This window comes from Leptonotus elevatus, chromosome 3 (genome assembly GCF_054856555.1).
Source record: "Leptonotus elevatus isolate MCC_2025b chromosome 3, RoL_Lele_1.0, whole genome shotgun sequence".
Classification (NCBI taxonomy): Eukaryota; Metazoa; Chordata; class Actinopteri; order Syngnathiformes; family Syngnathidae; genus Leptonotus; species Leptonotus elevatus.
In genome coordinates this window covers 15,205,640-15,226,577 of record NC_141241.1, presented here as the reverse complement: position 1 = coordinate 15,226,577, position 20,938 = coordinate 15,205,640, and the positions used below count along the sequence as shown (strand labels likewise).

Below are 20,938 nucleotides of genomic sequence, written 5' to 3'. Positions count from 1 at the left end.
CTTGACAAACGTTTATTGAATTTATATAATTCTGCTTTATTGGATGAGGTGCCAATTGTAAAGCCGCTAAGAATGGTTGCCTGCTTTTGTGGAAGGCACTAGAAATGACAAAAGCCAAAGTGGAGCCCAGCGGGCTTTCTCCCCTATGGCATAACCCCGACTTTCAAATTAACAACCAATCGTTTTATTTGAATGTGTGGGAGCAGAAAGGAATTACACATCTCCACCATCTCTTTTCAGATAATATGTTTATATCATATACATCCTTGCTCCAAAAATATAAAATAAAAAACGGAAACTTTTTACATTATTTGCAAGTTAAAAGTATGATAAAGAAACAAATTCCAACACTCCAGGGTACGCTCCAACCGCCCGTTTTAGCTAAAGATATTACCAAGCTTTCTCCGACAACAACAAAAAAACTCTCAAAAATATATAAGTTACTTTCATATACTGATAAAACGTCTTTACCCATCTCAAAATGGGAAACAGACTTGTCTATAGCTCCGGAATCTGTCTTTTGGATTCAAGTTTGTGAAAATGTTTTTAAAATGACAAAACACACAAATTTACAACTTATCCAATATAAAATTATTCACAGAACATACATTACTCAATATATGATGAAGAAAATGGGACTCTCAGACTCCGACATTTGTCTCCAGTGTTTACAAAACACTACAGACACTTATTTTCATGCTTTATGGTTATGTACTCCGGTTATGTGTTTCTGGACTAAAGTCTTAGAAAAACTTTCCGCTGTCTTGGACTGTAGGATACCGTTCTCTCCAAACTTGTGTTTGCTAGGTGACTTAACAACAATTGACTTACCACATAAACAATTTCAATCTATACTTGTAGCCCTTACTATCGCAAAAAAAACAATTCTTGTTAACTGGAAAAATAAACAAACTTTGAATATCGACCAATGGTCTAACCTCCTCATAAATCATATTTTAATGGAAAAAATATCTGCCTCAAATAAAAACCAAATGTCAAAATTTAAAGAAACATGGTCTACGTATATAGAATTTTTTAACCTAAACTTGGATTTTAATTCTGCCTGTTAGCGAGAGCCACAGCAGCGTTATAACTTGCATTGATGTTTCTGTATTAGGCAATTTGTAACTAATGGTTGTGTTTCTATAGTCAGGAACCCGGCTGCTGCCAGCGGGATCGAGCGGATTCACCTCCGATGGGCACCAGGGGTTGATATTCGGATTCACGGCATGCCAGTGGGTTAATTCTGTGGGTGCTGTCCCCCCTGGCGGGGAGTGGGCGGGTCTGCCCCTCTGTTGGCTGCTGGGTGGCGGCTGCGTCTTGGCCGTTCCCTGGGTCTCTTGGGGGGTGCTGCGTTGCGGGGCTTTCCCTGGTGTCGGGGGCGGCGCCGTTCCGGCGCGGTCCGTCGCTCTGGGCCCGGCGATGCGGTTCGGGGCCTGTGGGCCGCCGGGGTGCCCGGTGGTTCCCTCTCCCCTCCCCCTTCCTCCCCCTTGCTGCCTCTCCCTCCTCGCCTCTCCCCGCCCGTCCTCCGCCTCCCTGTCCCCTCTCCCTCGTCGCCCTTCCTCCTCCTCTCCCCCTCTCCTTGCGTCCCTGCCGCTGCCCCCTGCCCTTCTTGTCGTCCCCTTCCCTCCTCCCTTCCCCTTCCCCGGTACGCCTTCCTTCCCCTCCCCTGGGCCGGGGGCTCCATCCATGGCCCGGGTCTCGGTGCTATGGGGGCCGGCGGGGGTGGCTGGGGTTTGGTGTCGTGCCCGCCCCGCTCCGGTGGGCGTCCTGACACCTCGGGCGGGACCCAATATCCGGGGGGCGAGCCCTATCGCCCCGCCGGACGGGTCCCATATGCCCGCCGGGGTCCTCGTGGGGGGGGCGGGGGTTGGGGGCCGGTGGGGTGCCTGGTGGGCCTGCAGTGCCCCGTCCTGCTGCGTTGGGCCGGGGGCGCGGGCCGTGTTGGGGCGGGGGGCGCTCCTGCTCCTGGGTTTGCTCTCCGGCCGGTGGCCCTGGCGGGGCCCGGGGGTCGTCCTTTGGCGCTGCCGCGGCCTGGGGGGCCCTGAGGTGTTGCGCTTGCTCTGTTCCGGCGGGGGTCGACGGCTCCCCTCTTTGGTGGAGATTTTCATGCATGCCAGATCCACCACACCAGCATCTACCGAAACTCAGACACAATCTGTTTCCTCCTCAGGTTATTGAATCGGTGGAGGCTGGTGTCTGCGGATCTCACGCGGCTTCGTCTGTCCTTCCTTCCTTTTCTCGGTCTCTCCTTTGGTCTCTTGAGGCCTCCCTGATTTTATGTTTTTTGGATTTGTTGGGGTCTGGATGTTTCTTGGGCTGGGGAGGAGTTCTGGTGGGGGGTGTCTGGTCGGTGCTGGATTTCACCTTCCTTGGTTTTCTTCGGTCCCCTCGGGTCTCCTGGTGTTCGATTTAGGTGAACGGTATGAGATTTTTTTTCTAATAGGTTTTCTGGTGAGCTAACAAATACACACACGCACGCACGCACGCACGCACGCACGCACGCACATACACATACTCACCCACACACACAAAAAAAAAAAAAAAAAAATATATATATATATATATATATATATATAAAAAAAAAAAAAAAGAGCAATGATGATGACATTTCCGAATGAACAATACTGAGCTCTAAAAAAAAAGAAAGAAAAAAGAAAAAAAGAAAAAAAAGAATGGTTGACAATGTTTTTTTTATACGACTTACTATTTCCTTAAAAGTAACCATTTTTCAGTGAAGAAACATTTCAAAGCACACTGTTTTGTTTTTTGTATCATAGCCAAATGTCCAGCATTTTGCACCAATCCAAACCACATGAAAATTGCTTAAAAGTTAATGATTTTTGTGTGTAAGGATGTGTTCATGCCCAGTCCGGGACCATAGCGGGACCCCCAGCTTAAGATGGTGGCCAATCTGCATGTTGCTGCTCTCTCTAAGGCTACGCTGACATGTGACATGCTATTGGTGGGGTTAGGGACCAGACTGGCCGACAAATAGCAAAAATCCACATATATTTGATGCCCATTGAAATGCATTGCATTGCATTTTAGAACCATATAACTTGTAAACTACCATATTTTTCATATAACTTGTACTATCTACAGTAGTGGTATTTATTAACATTTGAGTGGGGCGTGATTTCAGAACATTCAGCAAACACACACACAACGTTCAAGAACGGAGACAATGGCTAATTTTGATGATCTTGGAGCCTCATTTTGTATATACTTGTTGACGGTCATCATTTAAATTTCACAGGGTTACAGTCCTTGTGTGTCAAATTGACAACACATATTAATTTCTGCTTTACAGGGTTTTTAAATGCACAGCTTTTGATTACTGGAAAGACACTTGCAAGTGTATTTGCTGCTGAGTATTTACCTGTGTGAGGTGTATCCAGAACTTGTCTGAGATGTTTTCTCAGTGATTGTCTTTGCAGACATGTAAGTGAATGTATTTATTCAAGGTTACTCTAATATAGACCCGAAACTACAAGAGTGTAAATGCTGTGGTTATAATACATCTCATAGGCCAAGCCAAACAACAGTACATACTTTATATTGATGTTAAGTAATTCTGTGTAAAATGACTCGCTAATGCTAATTAGCGCACTACTCGCGACACTTTTATCACTCAAAAGAACGTCTCCACATCAACTTTTATTAGAATAACTTGATCGTGACTTTTTCCTTCTACTCTCTAATGTGGCTACAACTTAACAGTGTATTAGACCGCGTGGAACCACACTGCCCCTCAGTGGCCAAACCGGGTACAACATGAACAGCGCTCCAAATAAAGGCACACACAGACAAAGGCGAGACAGTATAAAATAATTTAAATAAAATCGATTTGGGGACATTTAAAATCAATTCTGAATCATACTAAATGAGAATCGCGATTCTTATGAGAATCGTTTGGCACACCGGTAATGGAAACCCACCCAATGTGATGTGCATCTTTGCTTCACTGAGGAACGAAACTGTTTCAAGTCTTACCAACACTTTTTCTTTTTTTGCACAATTTTTTTTCCAAGTCTCCAAATAAACAGGATTATTTAATTTCATACAGTTGGCAATTTTGTGACACAAAGCAAAATTGAGGATTTTTTTATTTTATTTTATTTAAACCTTATTAACATCACAAATATGATATATGTTGTCGAAATGCATTTTAAAGACAATTTTCATGTTACTAATCATTAAAAACTAGTCGTGTTTACTTATTGTCAAATAAAGAATATGTTTACCACTAACGCCCAATGTGATATAACAGAAATGTGTTTTATGTGTTCCACTTATCCTGTGGTATATTCCACATAATTTTCCTTTAAGGAAAAATGTGTCTGGGTTCTTATGGGCTAAATGCAGTATTCTGATTGATATTGTTTGTGGAATATGAATTAAGCGGCAACACCCATTTTTATCCATCTCATGGGGCGCCGGGCGGCCATTTTGCCACTTGCTGTCGACTGTAATTGACATTACATTTGCTCAGGGCTCATGCAAGAATCACGGCTCACCTGTTTTCTGAGTCTTGATCATGGTAAAATTCTGGTGAGCTGTGATTGGCCGTTACCTGAGCGCTGAACAACTACAGGAAGTTCCCTTGCTTGTCTTTTCTCTTCTAACTGAAGTGATAAGACAGTATACATACGCCCAATGCTGGTTTGTTTGTGGAACTAACATATCTGCACTTCAAAGCAGCCAGTTAATGAAAAATAAGGAGCTGCGGCAGACATGTTAGAGATGACAGAAATACATTTGGGTTCATGATTGGCTTTACTGGAGATGACAGTAACTGCTGTTAACTTAAACGCGTATTACATTTGTTGGTTTCGAAAATGCAGCATTGTACAATGCCAAAAAGGTAGTCTGCTAGTCAGCATGGCTGTATTTTTGTCTAAACGGCGCTTGCCTGCTTTTAGGATTTTATTCTTCAAATATTTGTACAGTTATAGAGTACATAGTAGACAAATAAGCGCCATTGGGCTGCCATTGCTTGTTATTATCATATGAAAATTGGAAATCACATCACTCCCTCGTGCCAAAGTCTTAAAGGCAGCAGGTAATCAACAGGTTCTTGTTGTTGTTTGTTGTTGTTTGTGTTGCCGGCAGCCTGACAAGAAAGGTTTGATTTAGTTCTGACCGCAACCGTCCTTTAATCCAAAGCAAGTTGTCGCTTTCAACTTAACAAACTACAATCACTCTTTCAAGAAGTACTTTTACTTCTGTCATGCGCTATATTGTGCCTTAAGCGCTTGTGTATTCCTATTTTCATAGCAACTAATGCAGCTCTGCATCGTTCTCAATTGGCTTGGGGGGGGGGGGGGGGGGCTGTATGATGCCTGGACACATTGGGGCATCTTTGGGAAAGTAGTGCTAAAAATAGAATCAGACCCAGACAACGTTCCAACACATGATGCACACACTTCACGGACATTCAGGACCGCTTGAAGGCAAGCCTCTCGTTTGGATCTTCTGAGGTACTCGAGTCAAAATGAGATGTTTGTTTTATGTATGTAATTTGCTGTTTGTGTACCCAGTATGTAACGTGTTTTCTGAACATGATAAGTTGTAGAAAACCTCACCCCCAAACAGGAACTCAGTGTATCAATTACAAAATCGCTGTTGAACTTGAAAAATGCAACCAGTTCTGCTCATTAAATCATACTTTTTAATCCGCTTTGGCATTTATCTTTGGTTTTGAGAATATAATTTTTTAAAGGCCTCGAATTATCTCTACTGATAAGACGAACAAAAATAATACACGAATGACAGTAATTAGATGTGCTCTTCTGCACTAAGCGTTTTAACATTTGCATTTTTTTTTTCAATGCAGCCTAACCTCTAAATTCATCAGATAGAGGCGCTATGGTTTTAACTGAACCCATGATCGAGTGGTGTTGTCATGCTGAAAGGAAGGGAATTTCCAGTGGAGGTAATAGGTTTTATTTTTCCCTGAATAGAAATGAATAAAGTCCTGTTCCCCCAAAAAATAAAAAATAAATACAAAATAAAATACGTCTTTAGGTTTTAATTTAAATACTTGTTAAAAATGCAAGCAAAATGGGAAAATAATCATTATTTTTCTTGCTCTCTATTTAGAAAGCCATGGGCTTTGGGCAATTAGTAGTTTGTCAGTAATATATATAAACAAAACAAAAAATGGTGTAGATTTTGATTTAGAACTTTTTGTTCTCCAATTAGGAAGACAACTTTTTTGTCATTGGATCCGTATACATGTAGTAAGTATGCATATGTAGCAAATCAAGGTCACCCAATGAAATATACTTCTTGCATAACGGCAGAGACAAACACTTGAATAAAACCGTGTCAGTTGTGCAATTTACACGACTCTGCAGATTCAAGTCCATAAATGATCCTAACTACTCAATAAACCAATCCCACTCTTGTCTTTACACAATAACGGTAAAGACACGCGAAGTTTCCGACACATTCACAAATTCATACACACTGCATCTCAGAAATGACATAATTGATGTTGCTTTCTTTTATTGTGTGAATGCAAAATGGCTGCCTCATTCTGGCATATTGCAACAATTTTGAGACTCTCAAAAGCGTACAGTAAGAATTTCAAATCATTAATTAATTGGGATGCATAATGATAAAGACGTTTTGGGATTAAAAGTTGGAAAAATCTTACTTTGGAATACTATTAATCTTAAAAACAACTAGTATTAGCAATTGAATGATAACAACTGCCAATAAATCAAACACTCATGTCTTTACTGTTGTTATGATCTATATGCATGTGGTATTATTTGTCTTAGTGTGTCAATCCTGCAACCAATGAATTATCTGTCCACTGTGTCAGTTGGGAGCATCACAATGGATGGATGGACTGATAATATCCTAAGTAGGCAAATACAACTCCGCCTAATGGGGTAACATGTTTAGCGGATGAGGAGCAACTAATGCCTTGTTCATTTAGTTGCACAAAGCAGCACTGTTCACAGCTAAGACAATTATTCACAGTTAAGCTATCCAAACAATAAACTCACTCAAGCTTGGGATGTTAGGAGTATCCTTTACAGAAAACAAAACTGTTATTTGTGTCCATCCTCCAGGGTCCAATCCCCGAGGGTGTACACAAATAACGTAGAAAACAAAACCTTATTTCAATGCAAAAGAATGGGGGGGAAAAAGTGTGGTAAAGTCATTAAGAAATACTTTGTCCTACAAGCGTTAAAGATCAAATTTAGCATTTTGAGACTGGTTGATTTCTCAACTCTCTGAGGATCTATCATAACCTCCATCCATGACATTTTGAAAAGTGCTGGTCCTTATTAGGGATAATCGAGGAGCTCGAGCCCAGCTGACTTTGGGGAAGCGTGCACCCTAAACTGGTCGTCAGCCAATTGCAGGGCTTGTTTCAGACAAGCAACTAATGGCAATTTATAGTCTTAGAACCTGAGTCCCCCTGAGATTCAAATCCCGAACCTCAGAACTGTGAGGCTGGCTAGCAATGAGTATTTGAACTCAAACAGTCGAGCAACACAGGTTGACAGTACTCACAGGCATTTGTGGCATTGGGCAGAAACCTCCGAATGTCTATGCCCAAATTTGGACAATTTCCTAATTTTTCACAAGGCGATTAGTCCCCATGTGGATATATTAATTTAACAAATTACTGACCAATCATAAGTGTTAAACATGTGCTTGCTCTCTTTGTGTTTCACATGTAATGCTAAAGTCTCAACAAACATGCTGTTTTTGTTTGTTTGTGTTTTTGCTTGTTACCGGTACTTTTGCTTTTGCAGGTACAATGATTCCGCTCAACAGCAACAAATAAGGTCTAGTCCACTCAAAACTGTTGTCCAGAACCGGCTGCTGTTGTCATAAATATAAAGCACAAACGAGATCCGGATAGCGGTAGCGGCCATGTTGACAGGGGCGACGTTCCCAACAAAGGCAATCCAAAGTATGGACATTCGTTAGAGTGACCATATAGCTACACTGTTCAAAAAGGGTGAATCTACCAATTAACTCATTCACTGCCATTGACAGCAATAGATGTCAAAAATTAATTTCAACTATTTCTATTAGTTTAACATTTTTTCCTTTTTTGTTAACAAGAGTATGAAAGCCTAGAATTATTTTTGTTGTACATTTAGAGCAGATATAAAATGTGTGATTAATTAGCTTAGTTAACTAGTGAAGTCATGCAATTCATTACGATTAAAATTTGTAATCACCTGATGCCCCAAATTTTTAATAATCTTTTCTTTAATTTTTTTATAATAATCTTCTTTTTTTTTAAAGAAAAGATTATTAAAAATTAGGGGCGTCAGGCGATTACAATTTTTAATCGTAATTAATCGCTTGACTGCACTAGTTAACTCACGATTAATCAAACATTTTATATCTGTTCTAAATGTACAAAAAAAAATACTAGGTTTTCATACTTTTGTTAACAAAAATGGAGAGAATTTTTTGTAAACTAATAGAAATAGTTCAAATTAATTTTTGACGTCTATAGCCGTCGATGGCAGTGAATGAGTTGGTCATTGTGTACGCGTCTCTCAAATATGATATGCTGATTTTGGTACAGTCCGAACGGATTGGACATACTGCATTTTGTATTCCTTTCAATGGGGAGAACAAATGGTATGAGTGTTTTGAGTTCCAAGCATGGTCACGGATGAAATGATTCTTCTATCTATAATCTCAAAGCACTCTATGAGAAATATCTCTTAGTATGATGAAGTGCAGTCATAGTAATGAACATATTGTCATACCACAGGCAAATGTATGGCATAACAGGAGTACAGCAGTCATCCAGAGCACATAAATTGAGTGGCTAATGCAGAATTAAGGGAACATATTTTCCTTAATCGTTCATAGCTGGGAAAATCTCTTAGACAACTGTGTTTTAATGCATTATTTCCCACATTAAAACATGATTCGGTCGATCAAGCTGTGGAGCAATGTGGTGCTTGACTAAGGTCTTTAAATTATGTTTATATGTCTGTGGTATATGTGGTGAAAAGTCATGGTTCTATAGTGTCAGCAGTTGGACACATGCTTCAAGACAAAAAACGGTGTTTTGTAACTTTCATACAACTTGAAACAGAGAGTCTTTTCTTTGGAGAGAACACAATACTCTTTCATACAGCCTCAAATGGGGGAAAAAAGTACACATTTATACCGTTAGTGGTACACTGACTGATTACTATAGTACGTCACATCACTACCTGTTTGGCATATTGGATAGTTACCATTTTACCATTTTAACCATTATTTATTCATTTACAGACAATGTTGGTTCGTGAGGAAAATGAAGCTAAGTCATCCCAGTGTAGTGGAGAGTAGAGTGGAAGGGTTACCCTTTTTTTATTAAAGGGTTTTTTTTGTGTCAAAACTACAGAGTCATTTTGAACATTGCTTTTTCCACTTATCCCATTTACTCCATGTTCCACACAACAACAACTATTTTTGTAATACATGCCCATCAGGATGAACTGTACTAAATTATTTCCTTTAAAAAAAAAATATATATATAATGTCACGAGTAAAACGCCATTGTCAACACCTGGCGGTCACAAGGGATGTTTTTTTTTTGGACAAGATTTTCTTTTCTGGTGAGAGCTAGAAATCGGAACAAGTGATTTACTTTCAAAATAAAACACCACCCGTTGCATTTAACTGCAAAAAAAAAGGAAAACATAGGGCCTTAATGGGTTGTCAATTCAATTTTAATCGGACTAGAGTTATTTAAAATTGAATGTATTCCTTTGTTAACTCACGTTGTCATATGATTATTTTTTGCAATCCTGCGTTCGTATTTTATTTTGAAAATGTTAACAGGAAATTACGCTTTTTTAAATGTCAAGTTTCACCAGTTCCTCAGATGTGTTGATGACAGAGAGAAACAAGGCACGGGTGCAGAACTATTCCGTTATCACCACGCGCGTCGAACATTAAACACAATTAAGAGGCGCCGACTCAATGACAAGTAAGAGCAAGACTAACTCAGTTGATGTTAGAGCATTCCTTCCCAATTAATTAGCTCACAGTCTACTAGTCTAGTATGAAAACATGACTGTTAGCTATGTAGCTTTAGCTTGTTGACATGCAATGATGTTGATGGGCCATGTATGAGTTATGATAATACTCCATAATTATATTAAATGACTCGAAATAGTCAATCGCACACATGTACGACCGGTGCATTGCATTTGATGAGGGATAATAATGATTCCCTACATCCAGATTTTAGTCCTGATGGTTGCTTGATAATCTTGATAATTGCAATAATTGTTTTTATTATATGAGACCAAATACGAAAATATCTGCTTTGACAATATAATGCACGGTTTTGATTGACGCTTGTCAGAGATATATTAATAACAATATGTTTATTATTGTGGTTGTAATTCATGGTGTAGAATAGATTTGCGTTACATCATACTGGGAGCTGTTTCTAATGTTTACACCATTAAGGAAGTGATAGGAACTTGCAATGATGCAGCGCTCCCATTGCAGCACATTCCAAAGGTAATCAATTGGATTTTCATCTAGTGACAGTCTGGAAAGAATAAACACAAACACACAAATGATGAGATCTTATTGACTATATCGTATTGACCATGATCATTATGCATAACTAGACTTTTGCAAGATTGTTGTTGATACATATCACATAGATTAGCTGCGCGTTTTTCAATTTTAGAACTGTTCTCTCATATCGATAAATCTGTCAAATATTGTTTCAATTCATTAATCGTTTAGGACTTGAACTAGTTTATACAAAATCAGCAGCACCACATCTGGTTGCACTGAAGTATTACACTACATTGCGGGTCAGTTGCTTCAAGATGCGATTAATTAACAATCACTTACACAAAACTGACAACATTCTACTAATCAACCTTATCAAGTGGCCAGTCAGGATAAGCACATCATCTTTATTTATCATAGAACAGGGGTGGGCAAAATCAGCACTCGAGGGCCAGAGTCCTGCAGATTCTTCCAACGCACCTGATTCCAATCAACAGAATTGTTATCAGTGATAATATACCAGCTGTATTGGAGAAGGGAAACATCCCAAACCTGCAGGACTCCGACCCTCGAGGACCGAGTTTGCCCACCACTGCCGTGGAAACTTATCTGGTGAGGACTTCTGAGGCTTTGTTGGGATCAAAATCACTTGAACTGTGTTCTGTCTCACTTAGATGTAGCCAATGAAATGGAGTACGACGAGAGACTGGCACAGTTTCGCCAAACCCGCCTCAATCCCTTTGACCGTGGAGAGGAAGAGGATGGTCCACAAAGGGGAAAGACGCCCCTACAGCAGGGTACCGTAATATTTATCGCCGACATACTGTTCACATGTGTGGATTACGACTTAATTTAAAGGTTACAGTTAACATTTTTTATTTGGTCTACCTCAGAGTAAATCAAAAATAAAGAAGAAGACTAATTAGTTCTTCATTGACTGAACAAACGAAGCCTAACATGAATAAAGATTCAAGTGGAAGGTGTAGGGTAAAAAACATCATGATCGAGGAAACTGCACAGCATGTTTTTATTTATTAATAGTATAAAATCTATGCTACCACATACTGTGAATACAACGCTTAAGTTTTACTTTGTTACCTATTTACTATATACATTTATTTTCATTGCTCTCTGTTTTAGGGATATGCTAAAAAAGTTGTTCTTAAACAAGCTTAACAAATTAGGTTGTAATTGTGTAACTGCTATCTTTAAATAATGGTAGCATTAATAATTTTAGTAAAGCAAAAAATAGCAAAATTAATTTAACCTTTGGAAAGAGTGGGGGGGGGGGGGTCTGCTCCAGGCTCAATCTTTATGGATCATTAAACCTTATCCGCTGTCAACAGAAAAATAATAAAGCGCTCAATTATACTTGGCTGAATTAAAATCTAAGATATAATCATTGTTGGTATTCAAAGAAGAACAGGAGTAGACGTGCTAAATTAGCATGTCTTCTCCTGTTCTCTCTTGCTTATTAGTGCGTAGCTACTCTTCATCCGACATTTGTAAGAAGTGTTAGTTATTCGACGCCATGATGGCGAGGTTCAACTCTGCACCGAGTTTAGCCGTGCTAGTTAGCCAGCCAAAGCTCGTAGCTCGTAGTGCAAGTTAGCTTAGCGCCTAGCATTTCCACTGTAGTTTCCGAGCAGTTGGGAAAACGGGGAGGATAGTTGACTATTCAACAAGATGTCATCAACAAGTTTAACAGTTTAAGTTGTCTGCATTTGATTTAACCCAGGAACTTTTTAAAAAAAAATTGCAGCATGATTTTGTTTTGGAATAAATAAAATAATGTGGGTTATAGTTTTATTAATCAAGGGAATTACATTGAATGCCCATCCCTTCTCTGGACTGTAAATATTCTACATTTTAATTGGACCCTCCGGACATTATTTTTTGCTAAACGGGAAGGGGAAGTTCACAGAGGGGAAACAGATGAAAAGTGCTGACATGACTTCATGAAGCCAGCGATAAGTCCACAGGAGAGAAAACTGCCACAGTCTTTATTTAGTCGCTGTGCTAAGAAGTCTGTGCACTCGTTAATTATAATAATAGTCGGCAAGTCGGGAAGATAAACATCTGGTGGTTTATAAAAAGTGAATAACCCATTTGCGATTCATCCTTTTATTAGGGATGCTGCATTTTGATTAGCCAGAGGAAATGAAAAACCCGTGCTAGCATTGCTTTCATAACAGGAACAAGTTGAAACGACATTAGTCGGCGAATTGCAACCATTTTGACCAAAAGTTTGGCTGTGCTGTCGGATCGTTTTCAGCTTCATTGCCTGCTTGTGACATGTTTTGCTCAGAGGTGTACTCAGGTAACGTCTATTTGTCACTACTTATCATTTGTGTTGTTGCAGCTGAGGGTTCTATTAGGCCTGCTATGTTACATCCTGCCAAAATTGATTTGGTTGTAAAACTATAAATCTGTTTGATCCCCCCCTCTTCCCATCATAACTGGTAGTAGCTGCTAATAATGCATAATGATTGACACAGAACTCTTTTAGTTGCAGTCACGTCTATTATTGAGGTACCTCAGTTTTTCCCATTCATTTCAAAGAGAAAAGATGATTTGTATGCATGTTTTGAGTTACAAGCATGGTCAGGAAACACATTTAACAGTCAAGGTACAACTATTTTTATTTTTTATTTTTCCAAGAGTCAAGCAAATCAGCTGCCAACGCTAATTTAATAAGGAGCAGGTGAAGACACATAAATTAAAATGGAAATCTGATTCAAAATATATACTGTAAATCAAATTATAGTTGCCACTCAGGTTACTATGTTCATCGCTATTTCATTTTTATTTTATTATTATTATTATTTTAAATAATTGGGGACATTGAAGAACTAATTACCATAAAAACATGTTTAATTTTCTCAGATTTTTTTTCTTGGCTGAATATTACATTTACCTTAGGATTGTGCAATTTTTGTTTTTAACAGCTTTTTATGGCCATAAAAATATTGAACGAAAAGACTTCCAAGATTTTATTCCTACCTGTGTGTAACTTACTCATAATGAATCCTCGACCCACTTTTGTGCCCGGACCCACCGGTTGAGAATAACTGCTCTTAAACTTTGAGGATATATTATCCCACTACAATTAGTCTCATCTCCATTTCAGTATTTAACATGTCTGAGAACTTGAGAAAATAGTGGATATTGAAGAGAAACGTTGTAAAGCGGTTTCGTAACAGCTTGCGTATGCTGCTCTAAAAGTCACAAAGAGATGAAAGATCAAAGTTCAGCCAATTTGATGAGCAGTGCTTTTAATGATGCATGGTAGTTTGTCACGCATTCTTCTGCTTATTTTAGGATTTTTTACAAAGTAAGTCTCAATGCATGCAAAGTCACTTTAGTGACAGATCATGTGTGCGAAAGTAGCATTTTGTTTGGTCTCCTTTTGCAGAAGCCAGACAAGAGCTCTTTTCTGGGACCAGAATCCAAAGTTCAGACAGAACCATGGCTCTTGGTCTAGCTGAGGACCACTTCTCAAGACCTGTGGTAAGTGAGCAGTGCTCTTTTTATTACTATTGTAGGTTATTCAAAAGAATTTGGTTTCTAAGTGACAAGGACTGTGATGATACACCAAAGTCAAGATTAAATTCTATTTTTCGATTTCTGACCCATGGTAGCCCAAATGCTCCGCTACTACTGACCTAAACGAGCACGTTTGGGCCTCAGTTTCATGATTGTTAAAAGTACTTGCCATGTTTCTTCCTCTTCTCTGCTTCATTTTCCTAACATCGTCAAACTAGCATTAGTGGTAGCCACTATTTGCGCACTCCAGTCAGATGACTAGCACGGGAAAAGTAGTCACATGACACGCAGTTGAAGGAGGATTACTGCTTCCAATAAGGATAAGGCTTACCTTGTTTTAATTTTTTTTAAAGTTAACTACAAATGATAATATTTCTTATGTAGAGTTTGGTAGCACCACAAGCTATTATGGCTGTATCTGGATTTGAGGCACGACGTGTTGCGATTCTTACAGAGGCGACGCAAGTTTCAATAGGTGTATCGTTACAGGCTTATTAAATAAAAAAATCCCCGTATTCTTTGGCCACAGGGTTCATTTGTGGCCTCCGACATAGAGCAACTGAAACTGGCTATTGAGGAGTGCAAGAAGCTGATCTTGGAGCTGCCGGAGCACTCCGAAAGACAAAAGGACACGGTGGTGAAACTGATCCATCTTCGACTCAAACTGCAGGAGCTTAAGGTTAGTTCTTTCAATATCAAACTCCGATGCTATTGTTATTCAATGCTGTGCATTGATCTACCACACAAACACTACAATACGTGCAATATACAGTTTGTGTGTGTGTTTATTCAATACCATTTCATTGTTGGCAATGTGTCTCCTCCAGGATCCTGATGAAGATGAGCCTAATCTGAGAATGGTTCTAGAGCACCGATTCTCCAAGGAAAAGAGCAAGAGTGTCAAATATACATGTGACAAATGTAGTACCATCATCTGGGGCCTGATCCAGACTTGGTACACCTGCACAGGTGAGACAATCAACTGCACAGAACTGTGTTTAAATATAACAACCACAACATTAGGTACACCCATTACAAAAAAAAAGTCACATTTTATCACTCAGTGCTGACAATTACTGAAGAGGTGTTCTACTTAGTCATTTTCTAAAAACAAAAAACAGTAAATCAGATAAATTTGCAGATTCAGAATTTTTTTTCTGTGCCATTTTTGGACACTTTGTGCAACTTGCAATTTTTCTCAGTTATTCCTTATTTTCCCAGATGTTGATTCCTGCATTTCCAAGAGATGTTTTTCAATGTTTTTCCTTGCACATGTAGCTACTGTATTTCTCGGAGTATAAGTCAAAAAATCCATCATGACGAAGAAAAAAAACATTTACAGTATAAGTCGCTCCACCTTCTTTAGCGTGTAGATGCCAGTTATGTGGACGCCACATGCTAAAGCCGATGGTGCTAATGCACCTTCCTAAAGTATTTACCAACTCCAAAAAGAAAGTTAGAAGAAATGGAAAACGTTGTAGTGGTGATTATAGCAACTAATGTGTGACGTGTTGCCAACAACATGGTTATGGAATGGGGATTTTGGGTGTGAGTCCGAGCACTACTGCTCTTGGTCTTGGCTTTTGTCCCCCAAAAATGTCACATATAATCCAGCGCAATTTATAGTCCGAAAAATATATCTAAAATGGCTTTTTAGATCTTTTTGGCTTGTGAAGGTGTACCTAATGTTTTGGTTAGTGATTGTGATTATCACATGTACACAAACTTTCCATTTCAGATTCCATTTGGGAGTATCAGTTATTTCATATCAGTCATTGTCTTCTTCAGGTTGCTATTACCGCTGCCATAGTAAGTGTATGAACCTGATCACTAAGCCTTGTGTGAGGTCAAAGGTCAGCCATCAGTCTGAGTACGAGCTCAGCATCTGCCCCGAGATCGGACTGGACCGCCAAGACTACCGTTGTGCAGAATGTCGTTCACCGATTTCACTGAGTGAGTATGAATGTGCGGTGAGCTTCTACTGCAGAGCTCAAAAAACAATTCATACATCTGATACAAAATTTTATGGCAAGTCACTTGCAACAACATTCTACTGATGTTTTTCATATTTCTGGAATGTTTTGTCCATGCCAAACCACACCATCTATTCAGTGGTTCTCAAACTTTTACACCAAGTTCCACCTAAAAAAAATACTTACTTCTCTAAGTACCACCATCATGACCAACAAAATATAGTAAAAAATATATCAAATCTTAACAGGTCATAATGATTAAATGCACGTGTATTGACAAGATAAGGGCCTCAAAAGAATCAGTTCCTGTCATTTACACACGCCATTTTGAATACTTTCGCGTTGGCATTCAGAGCACTGGGCTGAAATCAATTTCGTCAACACACGGCTCAAATTTGAAGCAATATTTTTTGACAAAAAAGACAGGAGGAAACAAGAATTACATCTTGTGACAGAAGCATTAACAAATATGAATGAAATTACTTTCACTTGAGAAAAGATCTGATGATCTTTTCCGGAAACAAAAACGCTACACAGGATGACTTGACAAAAAGTCTACACACCCCTGTTTAAAAGCTGTCTTTTTGTGAGGGAAAATGTGGCCATAAAAAAACATTTCAAAGCTTTTTTCCACCGCAAATGTGACTGATAAAAAAGCTTCTTCTTTCAAAGAAAATCATCTTCATAAACCTTTTAACTCTTATTACAAAAAGGATGTTTGTTGCTAATACAACAGTGCTCATTATCAAAGATCAGCATACCTAAAGTAAAGCATATTATTGGTCCATTTTTTAAACCACAGAAGCGATGCATTTGAGCTTGACGTATGCACATAAAAACACATAATATTCTGGAAAATATGATTTTGTAATGTTTAATTTTAATTCTATATGTCCTTTATGCACCACAATGACCGACCCCCTCTAGTATACTAGGATACCTCCGCACAGATGCTTTTATTTGTTCTGCAGTTACCAATTGCTGTTTGGAACTGTAAACAAAATTATCCAGCGTGATTATAATCTTAGTCCTAATTGAAGAAAAACACAGCCAAAGCGTGGATCAAAGCCATAATAAATTAATTAGCACATTTTATTTCACAAAACAAAAACGTTTGGTGATGACCAAGTAATTTAAAAGAGGAAGTAGTGTTCTTGAAACCGACATCAACTCCATGACACGGAAGAAAACAACCTGGATCTAATCAAATTGAAAATATCTTCTTTTTTTTTTAACTCATAATGATCCAGGACCACATTGGGAAATCATTTTTGAATAATGTTCATGTTTTTGTTATACAAATTTTATGTGAAAAAATAAATAATTAAATAAACTTCCATCAAATAGGTCAAGGAGTCGTAAAGATGTTGTAATGTTCAGATGTTGAAAGACAACTAAGGTATTTTGTTCAATTCAGTTTGGTATTCTCATGAAACATTTTGCCTATAATATGCATATTTGGAAATGTTGTTTAATGCATTATGTCCATCTGGTAGGGGGCGTACCAAGTGAAGCCAGGCAATGTGACTACACCGGCCAGTATTTCTGCAGCGCGTGCCACTGGAATGACACAGCCATCATCCCGGCACGAGTTATCCACAACTGGGAGTTTGAACCACGCAAGGTACCCACCATCAAATACTTCAGTATAAAGTGAGGTCAGCACTTACAGATAAAGCAGCAAAATAAATCCAATAAAGGAATCATCTGGAGTTCAGTAAAACTTTAGAGCTTTTCTTGTAGTGCTGCAGCCAGTTGTAACTTTGGATTTATAATTTTAAATAAATTACACAGCCTCATGTGACGCATTTTCCAATTTGGAGGAGTGCATCTAGGGTCAGCAGAAAGTAAGAGTAAAGTCACATGACATGTGTTGGCAGTCTGAATGTGATCGTGTGTAGTAGTTTTCATACTCAACATTCTTCTTTTTTTTTTGCAATAATATGTTCAATGCAGCCACACTGGTCTAAATATGGTATTTTGGTTAATATTGCGTTTGTGTAATATGAGTTAAGCAGCAAAATCCAGCTGTTTTTATCCATCTCAGGTGGCGGCCATTTTGCCACTTGCTGTCGACTCCTGATGAAATCAGTGTTGCTCAGATCTCGGGTAACAACCAATCACAGTTCAGCTTCAGAAAACAGGTGAGCTGTGATTGGTGTTGCCTGAGCTCTGTGCAACATTGACGTCATCTTCAATCGACAGCAAGTGGCAAATATACGCCCTCTGAGATGGATAAAATAGCTGGATTTTGCTTCATAACTCTTCCACAAATGTAATATTAATCAGAATGTCATATTTAGACTGGTGAGGCCACAGATAACATAATGTCAATAAATGTTTACGGTTGACTTCCACTTGAATCTGTTCTTCATGCAGGTTTGTCGATCATCACTGCGCTACCTGGCACTGATGATGTCACGGCCCGTGCTGAAGCTGAAAGAAATCAACCCGCTGCTTTTTAACTTTGTAGAGGAACTGGTTGAGATCAGAGTAAGTTGGCAGGCAATGCTTTTAAGCCCTACAGGATTGTAAATAAGTGTCAGTTTTGTGTTTGTGTTTACAGAAACTTCGTCAAGATATTCTACTGATGAAACCTTATTTCATTACCTGCAAGGAGGCCATGGAGGCAAGACTTTTACTCCAGGTCGGCATGTTGGATATCACATAAGTTTTTTTTTCTTTGACCTGCATAATTTAGCTACAGTGCCACCTCTTAGTAGCATGTCTGGCATGTCCTGTGCAGCAGCACCATCTAGTGGGGAAATAATCTTACTCAAACATGGAGCCTTTTACAACCAATTGTCCTCACTTACTAGTTTCTAAATACTGTATGTACGTTCTTCGTTGAAATATTCTTGCTGTCTCTCTAAGCTGAATTTGTTTTGTGTTTGGGTTCCAGCTTCAGGACCGCCAGCACTTTGTGGAGAACGATGACATGTACTCACTACAGGATTTGATTGACATCTCCAGTGGGCGACTCAGCTGCTCCCTCACAGAAGTCCACACCACATTCGCAAAACACATCAAGCTGGACTGCGACGTGAGAGTTCACAAAAAACACAATTTACACGTTTCACTTAAAGTATTATCTTTTTTTATTTAGCTATTTATTCAACAATATTGTTACTTACACCTGGAAAATATAATGAGAAACAATACAAGAGCCATTGCCTTTATAAAGTTCATAATGCTCAATTTCAATTGACTCTGTTGGAGCAATTTTGATGCATTTGTTGTCCTGAAATTTAGCATTGTGCAAGTGTACCTAAAGAAGTAGCCTGGTGAGTGCATATGCATGTGGAAAGCAGTCCGGAAGTGTCTGATAACACTTTCTTCATGTTCTCTACATATGCAGCGTTGCCAGGCCAAAGGCTTTGTGTGTGAGCTGTGTAAGGAGGGAGACATCCTCTTTCCTTTTGACAGTCACACTTCGGTTTGCCATGACTGCGCAGCTGTCTTCCACAGGTTTGTCGTTAACGGTCAGACAATTTTGAATGAAAAAAAAAAAAAGAATTTTATTGAGAAAAATATTTACCTGCCATATTCTCCAATGTGCGTAAGTCAGATAAGGGGCACAGCTGTGCGCTTCTCTAGCTGCACCCGTTCTCTTGTCAATTTAAGTCTCACTGATGCTCCATCATGCCTTGTACACAATCAGGGTGGAGCAACGCAACCCCTTCCAGCATTTTTATTTGTCAAAAGTTCCATGTTTTTCCTCTCTTTAGGGATTGTTACTATGACAACTCAACAACGTGTCCACGGTGTACCCGGATGACCGAGCGTAAACAGGATGAAGATGCATGAAGGAACTTGAGATGAGACTTTTCTGGAAAAGGTTGTCAACAAAGAGGATACCTGGTAGAGTAGCAACTAACATTTTATCGTCTCCCCCTTTTATTGTCTTTATCATCTTGCACGTTACATGCAGGAGTTAAAAGCCTCAATAATATATAATGTAACGATTGCTACAAATGAAAACTGAAATGTAAAGATGAAGATGCTATATATCCAGTGCTGGTCCATCCATTTAACATGAAGCAAATGTATGCATTTTTTTACGTTAAAAGTTACAGGGTTGTATGTTCATCATTCTTCAGTGTATAACTTGAATTATAATCTATTTATAATATGGTATGTATACTTGATTTTGTTGTCCAATTCATAAATTAATTCCAGAGAAATGTACCCGAGTGTATCAAACCCAGTAGATGTGAATACGTGTGCACGTGATGTGCCTATATGAGGTTATAAGGAGCTGTTGACCAAACGTCATAATTCACTTGGCAATGTATTAATGTTTTTTTTTATCATAATATACCTACAGCACATTTTATCCAAAGGATGTCAGAAGACACCTTTGACGATGTGTAAATGTTGACCTTAAATATTTGTTTTAAAATAATGACTCTTTGCTGTGTTATTTTTCAGCATGATACACTGTTTATTGTTTAACCAATGGACATCAGTCGTGTCAATGAATTGTATTCTGTTGTAAAAACTATGTTGAGTGATGCATGAATAAAATATTTGGAGATATCTGTAAAGTCATTGCCCCTTCCAACGTTCTAGAGAAGTTCTTGCGCGAATGAGAAAGTCTGCAATGGAGAGAAAACAAGAGGAAGCCCCTCGTGTATGCTTGGTTTGATTCCCAACCACTACATGGTGGCAGCAGAACATTAGTGTACCAAGAGAGCCTCAGGAATTCATCTAATTTCACATAATTGGTCCCAAAAATATATTTGTTTAATAATATATACATATCGTAATCGACTATGCCAGCGACATAAACAGGTGCAAAAAACCTAAAATATATAAATGGTAAATGACCTGATCTTATATAGTGCTTTGTAATTCTAACTTTCTATTGGTGCCACAAGATGGTGACAAAACTGTTA

At 38.8% G+C, this 20,938-nt stretch overlaps 1 protein-coding gene across 3 annotated transcripts; it reads left to right on the top strand.

Annotated features, from left to right (window-relative positions):
* The first annotated feature begins 9,853 nt into the window (after window positions 1-9,853).
* def8 (differentially expressed in FDCP 8 homolog) lies at window positions 9,854-20,587 on the top strand. Of its 3 annotated transcripts, XM_086072341.1 has the most exons (12): window positions 9,854-9,976; window positions 11,196-11,318; window positions 13,937-14,031; window positions 14,597-14,746; window positions 14,895-15,036; window positions 15,856-16,020; window positions 17,537-17,664; window positions 18,420-18,533; window positions 18,607-18,687; window positions 18,943-19,083; window positions 19,399-19,508; window positions 19,769-20,587. In XM_086072341.1, exons 1-12 carry the CDS (start codon window positions 9,970-9,972, stop codon window positions 19,845-19,847), a joined length of 1,335 nt encoding a protein of 444 aa, XP_085928467.1. In that variant the 5' UTR covers window positions 9,854-9,969; the 3' UTR covers window positions 19,848-20,587. The 3 variants fall into 3 exon arrangements, with proteins under 3 accessions (XP_085928467.1, XP_085928468.1, XP_085928469.1); XM_086072342.1 differs by lacking the exons at window positions 9,854-9,976; window positions 11,196-11,318 and adding an exon at window positions 12,545-12,841; XM_086072343.1 differs by lacking the exons at window positions 9,854-9,976; window positions 11,196-11,318 and adding an exon at window positions 13,769-13,855.
* Window positions 20,588-20,938: the final 351 nt, after the last annotated feature.